The sequence below is a fragment of the Pinus tabuliformis genome, chromosome J, assembly GCF_031772625.1.
Source record: "Pinus tabuliformis cultivar Carrire ecotype Pingquan chromosome J, CPIR1, whole genome shotgun sequence".
Classification (NCBI taxonomy): domain Eukaryota; kingdom Viridiplantae; phylum Streptophyta; class Pinopsida; order Pinales; family Pinaceae; genus Pinus; species Pinus tabuliformis.
The window spans coordinates 1191416607-1191425695 of record NC_142295.1 but is presented as its reverse complement, the minus strand read 5'-3'; the positions used below and the strand labels follow the sequence as shown (position 1 = coordinate 1191425695).

General features: G+C 32.3%; 1 protein-coding gene across 1 annotated transcript; it reads right to left on the bottom strand.

Moving 5' to 3' along the window:
* Positions 1 to 4091: 4091 nt before the first annotated feature.
* LOC149231358 (uncharacterized) lies at positions 4092 to 7206 on the bottom strand. Its single transcript, XM_089376277.1, has 3 exons — positions 6917 to 7206; positions 6691 to 6819; positions 4092 to 5015 (listed from the first exon to the last, which is right to left on the bottom strand). Exons 2-3 carry the CDS (start codon positions 6782 to 6784, stop codon positions 4660 to 4662), a joined length of 450 nt encoding a protein of 149 aa, XP_089232403.1. The 5' UTR covers positions 6785 to 6819; positions 6917 to 7206; the 3' UTR covers positions 4092 to 4659.
* Positions 7207 to 9089: the final 1883 nt, after the last annotated feature.

The following is a 9089-nucleotide window of genomic DNA, read 5'->3' as shown; positions in this document are numbered from 1 at the left end:
AAGGTTGGCTTCCAGTCCCTTTGTATCTCTTAACCCTATTTATTCAGTCCAATGAGATCTATCTTACACAATTACTGATCTATCCTGATGATGAGCCACAGTGGATGGCTCAAAATGTTGATTCAAATAATCATGGATGCGAGAACTCTGGAAGAAAACTACACACAAAGCACTAATCGCAGAAGCCTCAAAACAATAATTCTTCTCAACCTAAAATTTATAAGTGTTCCTTTTAAAATAAAAAATAAATTCTTTAAACAAAAAACAATGTCTATTACACTAAAAAAATTGAATATCTATATATATATATATATATATATATATATATATATATATATATATATATATATATATATATATTATTTTGATGCACATCACAATAAAATATTTCTTTTACTTCACAATAAAAATAATAAGAGATATATTTTCAATACATTTAATTCTTAACATAAAATTAATCTGTGGCATTTAAAAAATATCAATAATAATAAAAAAGTGAATGTGAATCATAAATAAAATGTTTCAATCTAAAGTATTAAATAATTTTAATGTGAACAATGTGGTTTATAAATAAAATATTTTAATTTCCATATCTTTATATATATATATATATATATATATAGATATATATATATATAATCATGGTTTTAACAATTATTGAGGGATCAAATTGCTCTAGGCACAACGATTTTTTCTATTTATGAAGTTCATATAAATTTTAGTTAATGTGGAAAATGAAATAATTACTTTTTCAAATTTTCTAATATGTTGAATTACACATCTCCCGCATACCTATCTAAGTCTTCCTATAGAATAACCATGCCCATGTCCATTCAAGTCATATAATGAAAAAAAAAAATTGTGTCCAATTTATGTGATTATGATGATGGTGATAAAAATTAACATCCATTAAGATCATTGCCCCACCACACACATGTCCATTCAAATCATATAATGAAAAAAAAAATTGTTCCAATTTATGTGATTATGATGATGGTGATAACAATTAACATCCATTAATATCATTGTGCCACCACACACATGTCCACTCAAATCATATAATGAAAAAAAAATTGTGTCCAATTTATGTGATCATGATGGTGATAACAATTAACATCCATTAAGATCATTGAGCCACCACACACGTCCATTCAAATCATATAATGAAAAACAAAATTGCGTCCAATTTATATGACCATGATGATGGTGATAACAATTAACATCCATTAAAATCATTGTACCAAGAGGTGCATTCTACAACCTAGTACAACCGATAAGTGTAATTCTCATCAACCTAAAGTTGACAAGTTTCCCTAAATTTTCTTTTTTAAAATTATAATAAAAAAGGAATATATATATATATATATATATATATATATATATATATATAAATGAAAAAATATTTTAATCTGCATCATAACAAAATACTTTAAATTAAAAAGAAAAAAACAATTGCTCCCTAATAAAAATAATAAGAGGAATATTTTCAATTTATTTAATTTTTAATATAAAAAATAATATGTAGCATTTAAAAAATATTAACAATAATAGAAAAGTCAATAAGTCATAAATAAAAAATTTCAATATGCAAAATTCAGTCATTTTGATGTGTATTAAAAATATAATAGTAAATTAAAATAAAAACAAATGTTCATATTAAGTAAATGTTGCATATCTATCTATATATATATATATATATATATATATATATATATATATATATATATATATATATATATATTAGCTTTAAAGATTAGCTCAATTCATCTAGTTCATATTGTTAAAGCACCTGGGAATTAAGCTCTACTAATAAGAAAATAAAAAATTACATTTCTACTTCATATTAATTAGAAAGTACTTTTTCAATACAATAATTAGACTCATGTCCAATTATACTTATGTCCATTCACCTTATATATATAATAATTATACTCAGTAAATTATCCTTATGTCTTTTTTTTTCTACGTAAAACTATATCTATTATATTAACAAGGAGATAGTAAATTTACATCATGACCATAGTCAAGCACTCTGCTCCTGCAGGAGGCAGTTCTATCCAAAACAGGCACATTTGAAAATTGTCTAATTTTGTTTCCCACGCAGAGGAATGATCTCTAAAACATGAGACAAATCAAAAACTCAAAAAAGAACTGAGGGGAATGATCTCTGAAACATGAGACAATACCAGAAACCCATAACCGAGTCGCCTTACAACCGTGCCCAGTGGAGAGGGGCATCCTACAAAAAAAGAGAAGCATGGGTGGCATTTCTATTCATCAATGGGCTCTTCAATAATTCAACACCAGCCCATATCAGGTGGTTCCTCTGTCTGTGTCACATTCTGAGCTTCAGGACCCAGATCTACCATCATCGCCTCCCGTGCGCTGCCCCTTTGTTCGTTTGTTTCCCGCTGAGGGGTATTCTCCGTAGCCAGCTGAAAAGATGAAGAGGGGTCCAGGATTGCCCTCGAATTTCCTGCCTGAGTCCTTAAATCATCAGCTAAACTTTCCTCCTGAAAAACCACTGTAAAATAGGTTGTGATCCTGGGCCTGTTTAGAGCACTGTCAAAGGTGAATATGGCGGAACCAGTGGCAGGGATAGGTCCGGGCCGAGAGTTAGAGGCTCGAGATCTTCCTCTTCTGCTGCGAGAAGAAAGCCCTCGCCTTGGAGGATGATTCAAGTCGCTGGAGGATGAATCCGTTGGGGCTCTTCTCGGCTGCCCCCTGCGGCTACCCAATCTAGGTCTCAATCGAGGCATCCTGCAGTTGACAGTGGCCCAGATCCAGGAATGTAACTGTAGGGCAATACCCTGGATGCGGCGTTGCCTACTAATTGAGCCTCCTCTGCCAAGTTTGAGCTTTTCCTCTAGGTGTGCCAAATCCCTGCGCGTGTGCGATACCCAAAACCAAACACAGATATCAGTTGCCAAGAAATATGAATGGGAGGGCCAATTTGCGATACCTGAGCGATACTCGGGGAGGAGAATAACCAGCCTCGCAAGGAAGGCCAAGACCATCAGCGCCGGGGTCCAATTCCCCTCCTTCTCCCTGAATTTCTTTGCATGTGCTAAGGTATGCTGGCGGAGCGGCAGAGCCACCGAAATGTCCATCTTCCTCGGCCTTTCTCCGGCTTTAAAGTTACCAGCCTTGTCTTGGGAGTCTCCTCCCATTACTGCTCCCTTGATGGCTTGAGCCTTCCGCTGCATGCTGGTGCGTGCGAGACTTAACTCCCTCACTGCGAGCCTGGCGTTCCAGCTGATCCGATGGTATTGCGTATCCTGAATGACGTTCATGCAAATGTGCCGTGCGCCGGGTGTAATGACCATTCCACTATTCCTGTACTGGTCGGGCAAGTGGCGTTCTGCCCCGCCCATCCTCTGTCCTGTCAACTTAACTCTCATTGCAATCACCCGCATCCGGGGGTAAATTATCCTTATGTCCATTAACCTTATATATATTATTGCAAATATATATATAATGATTAACTTCCGTTAAAATACTATAAATTAATTTATAAAAATTTTAACCTATGTACATTCACCATATATAATAATTATACTCATACTCATGTGGATTATACCATGTCCATTAACCTTATATGGTAAATATATATATAATGATTAACTTCCACTAAAATACTGAAAATTAATTTATGAAATTTTTAAAAATAAAAATTAGAGCCATCTGCTACGAAATAAAAAGGGCCATAAACTACTGAAATTGAAAGGGGCAAAATCGAAATAAATGAACTATCATGACATGCTAAACTAAACTATTCTGGAACGCTAGAATAGTGAAAGATAAATCCAATGTAATGGATGAAAAAGAAATTCTAAAATACACGACAGCTAGTGAAAATAAATCGGATTTGGCTAAAAGAGTAAGTTAGAAGGAAAATTAAAACTTCAAATCCATATAACAATGGCTGAAAATGAAGATGGAACCTGCATCTTGATATGACATCAAAGAATTCACATTACACAATGAAATTCAGTGGCACATGACAATTACTGAAAATTAAGATGGAACCTGCCTCTTGATATGACATCAAAGAATTCACATTACACAATGAAATTCAATGGTACATGACAATTGCTGGAAATTAAGATGGAACCTGCCTCTTGATATGACATCAAACGATTCACATTACACACTGAAATTTAAGGGCAGTATCCTTACTGCTACACAATGCTTCACTGAATTTAAATAGATGTTTACTATGATGCTCAAAACAAGATAGTAAAAAGGAATATGTAATTGTGAACCTCCAACAACTATAATTCAAACAATCTAGAGCAGGAAACTCAGAGCAATGAAAGAGTAGAAACTAAGATAGTAACAGTAGCATTTATTAGTAATTTTTTATACATAATTTCTGGGATCATGATAGATTTCTAGATATTCCTTGGATAATAATTTACCCTTTTGGAAACTCAGAGCAATGAAAGAGTAGAAACTAAGATAGTAACAGTAGCATTTATTAGTAATTTTTTATACATAATTTCTGGGATCATGATAGATTTCTAGATATTCCTTGGATAATAATTTACCCTTTTTCCTAATCATCAAATTCTGAAATATTTTCAAAATTTACTATCACATAAAATACCAGCTTCTTCTGCATCTCCTTGCCCTTACGGTGAGGAGAAGAATCAGAGGTCATATGTCCCTACACTCATAAAAGGTAGCGCGAGCAGGGCTGACTCCACCCACCTGTTTGGAGTTGGTATACTTGAGAACATATTGGTCTCCTCCTGGGGCAAAGGGCTGCTTCAAAATCACAATCTCATTTCCAAGAAAGTAGCCAGAAACCTCAACGCCTACGCCCTTGGCATTGCAATATTTACAACGGTTCTGCACAATAATCAGATAGTGATATAAATTAGCAGCCCTGTTTCTACTTATGTTGCAGCCGCTGCCATCAATCTCCACAAAAACTGTCACCATGTCTTTCAACTGGCATCTCCCTTTAACACCACGGACAGAAACAGGTTGAATATCTGACGATTTCACCTCTGAAACAGATAATTAACAATTCACACAGGGATAGTTACCAAATCAGCATGATTTCACTATTTGTGACTATGAACTATAAACTGGACATTACTATCATTTTTGGCGGGAGGGAGGAATCTGAAACTCAGATCATTGCATTATGGGGTGTTTTTTTATTGGTAAAATAATTGGATCTGGAACACCTGTAAATATGGGGATGTAAAAGGAAAACTAGATAAAAGATTTCACAGATTTCAACTTTTCAATTATATCAAATTGGATGAGGTGCATCAAGTCACTGGTAAACACTTTCAATTCTATCAAATTGGATGAGGCACATCAAGTCACTAGTAAGCACTTTCCACAACATCACTTTCTATCACATATATAAAGAACAAAATCAAGTCATAGACATCCTATCAAAAGGGCATCACAAAGGCTCCAGGTAAGATTTATTATACTGCCTATGAACAGGATATCCTCACCAGTATTAGCAACCTAGACTATTCATAGAAATCAGAACAGGTAATCCCCGCCACATGCAAAATGTTGAAATTCTGTTTTGTTTTGGTAAACTTTCTGAAATGTGAGTCACACATCTATGAAGGATTTTTATGGGATATTACTGAATTTTGTAGAAAAGAAAAAATACAAAAATAAAGAACAGGATAGTATAATAGATGTAAAAACAAGAAAGTGCACTTATGCAAAAACATGAAAGATGTATACTTTTGTTTGTTTATAATAAAAGGTTAGTGTCTTTTTTCCTCTCAAAAAAAATACCTTTCTTTTAGCCCTGGATGAGTCTTACAACATCAGCAATTAGCATGATTTCAGTGTTTGTGACTCTGAACTAGATTTCATTTTTGCCTTGGACCGCATCGCATAAAATTAAAATTAGCAAGGGTAAAAAAAATTAGTAACAGTTTGGAAAACCAAAAAAAATAAAAATCTAGAAAATATCAGTAAAAGCTATAAGCATAGACAAAATTAAAATACGGCCACCGTGCATAAATTCATTGAATATCATTTTATTTTCATTCTGATTTATTTTCATTCAGGGAAAGACAAGTAGTCAGGGTGTTTAATATTTGTGTTAGACCAAAAAATCTCTAATTTCTTTGAAGTATAAAATAGGAATGTTTGCAACATTAAGAGATGTAAACTATATCAAATACAAACATTAAAATAATCACTTTATTTTCATCCAAAAGAACAAACATTAAAATAATCACTTTATTTTCATCGAAAAGAACAAGATGGTATTTAATATTTGTATCTGACCAAAAAGGCCAGATTTTTTTACGGTAAAATAGCAATGTTTGCAATACAAAGTAAAAAATTTTGCACATAGAAGGATGTAAACTCTATCAATACAAACAGAAAAATAATATCACTTTTGCAAAACTGGTAAGATCTTTTGCACACAGAAAAATGTAAACTATATCAAATACAAACATAAAAAAAATATCATTTTATTTTCATCCAAAGGACTGGATGGAGTTCAATATCTGTGTTAGACCAAAAAAAATCTGGAATAAAATAGGTGTTTGCAACACTAGTTAGAATTTTTGCACATGGAGAGAAGTAAACTATGTCAAATACAAACATCAAAATATACTCCGGAGCATATGATGAATTTATGGTAATTCAGTTCAGCTGCCAAGCCATATATATGAAGGAGAAATTTTTTACCTGATGGCTGAATTGCTTGGACCATAACAGTTCCGGAGATGAGCATAAGTAAAATTACAAGCTGAAATTTTACATCATCACTTCCAAAATCCATTTTTTCCGGGGCTCCGCTGGTGATCGAAATTCCTTCTATCACAGATCGATTAAATATGTTTCGAAATCAATACCTTTTATTCCAGATCTATCATAATATTAAAAGAGAGATAAAACCAAACCAGGCTTAAACCTCTGGCCCCTTGTTGTTGGAAAACCTAATGGTGATTTGAACCCCAATATGCACGCCGTTGTTGGTACAAACTGCAAAAGTTTTCAGGGACGGAGCAGAAAGTGAAGAGCTATGCTGTCAGTACGTTAGGATATATTCTTCACGGCTTCTGTAATATTTAATACTGTGTATGGTGATGCACATTCAATCGTGATCCTGACATCGTTCTTTCCATTATCACAGTGATGGAAATCAACATCAATGGAGTGCCATTTCATGATAAAATTGTTAGAGGGTGACATCTAACAAGTGGAGCTCCATTTCTGGTTTTAACAGGAAGTTGGAATGAAATCTTCGTTCAATGGAATCTTAATTTTTTTTATAAGGAACAAAAATTAGTTTAATTTTAAAATAGAGGGCTAGTCAAGAATGATGTTTTTGGTATCTACACAGTTTATAGCTATACTAAAAAAATTCCAGAATGAATTCATATCACTGTAAAAAAAATTGATTCTAAATAAAATAATTTAATAATCATTCCACCAATCATATTTAATAACCCCAAAATATTTATCATATCCAAAAATTATTTGAAGCCAATTAAAAAAAACCTAATAACCTTTCTACGAACCACCACTAATAACCCAAAAATAGTTATCATGTCCTAACAGTTTTCAAAGTCTATAGGATCGTATATAATTAGATGGAAATCCAACCTTAAAAAAGAATTTGTATATCTTACGATTCTATAGAAGAAAATATACTGTCTTTAGTTTTTGATTTCTATCATGAAAACCTGATTCTAGAATAGACTTTTTTGTTTTTAGGTTTATAATGGTATCACGGGGACTTGACTTTAAACTATACTTTTGACTTTGCTCGGCTTTAAACTATAATTTTTGTCTTTTCACCTAACGATAGCTTTCTGTTTTCGTTTTGCATTGTATAGTGTGCGGGGTATGGAAGTTTTGGTTTGATTTGCATAAGGTCCACTTTGATCTAATAGAGTTGTGGAAAAATGATAAAGCACGCTTTAGAATTAATGGAAAGAGACTTCATATTTATCAACTAAATGATTGTTTTTACTTTATTAAATATAATAAAATTATCATTTCACACCAATTTGAATTAATGGAAAGAGAGTTCATATCTATCATCTAAATGGTTATCTTTTATATTTCTTAAATATAATAGAATGATTGGCTTACACAAGTTAGTAATTATGTGTAAATGTAATCTATTTTTGAGATTGTAATTTTTTAGTTTTTGAAATGGGTAATTTTTATTATAAATATGTAAATTACAATTTTAATATATTAAGATGGTTATATATTTGTATTGTAACTATATTTTTGTTAAAAATAGTTTTGGGATATTGTGTAATTGTTATTATCACATAAATTGTGATTGAATTATTAGTAGGTAAAAAAATTAGTATAAATTTCATGATGTAAAATAAAAGTTTTATAAGTGGAGAATATTATAAGGAACATATTTGGTATATAAAGAAATCTTCATTTATAATTATTTGGATCACATGGGAACACAAATATGTATTTTTGAAATAACAAAGTTTATTTGATGGGGATTTTTACCATAGTAAACTAGTATCACTATCCCAGATGTGTTTCTTGTTCTTTTATTTGTTTGTTTATGGCTTGTCTTAGGAATTAATTATTTGCCACAAAAGTTTTATACCATATCAAATGTCAAGGCTTAGGAGTTGTGTTTCAAATATGCCATCAAATCTTTGGTGGTTGATGACAAAGGTGTTTAGTTTGAGTGAATGAATTGAGGCTAAGGACAAACAACATTGTTGGGTGTGGAACTTGATTATCTCCCTAATTTAAAGGTCTTGTTTCAATCATGTTTGGATCCCACTCCTTGACGGGGGGTTGTGGGGGAAGGAGGCGAGGGTTCCCCCCACTATTGTCGCTAGAAGCAAAAATTGGGGATAAAATTGTCTTGTAAAATATTTTCATAATTAATTTGGGTCATTCATTAGGAGAAAGATCTAAAGGAAGAAGTTATGTTAATTTAGGGAGAAGGCAACCCTCAGTTTATGTGAAGAAATTGTATTGTAGCTATGGATTATTTTGTGCACGAATAAAAGAAGATAGATTGTGTGAGAATGAAGAGGAAGTTAGCACGGATTTTTTGTAGGTTGTATCTCTTCATTTGTTAGATAATATAA

Bases quoted from the DNA above. Each gene is read 5' to 3' on its own strand.
- LOC149231358 (XM_089376277.1), bottom strand. From the start codon at position 6,784: ATGGATTTTGGAAGTGATGATGTAAAATTTCAGCTTGTAATTTTACTT. The intron at 5,016-6,690 runs GTAAAAAATTTC...TATCTGTTTCAG, and splicing joins CCAAGCAATTCAGCCATCAG to AGGTGAAATCGTCAGATATT.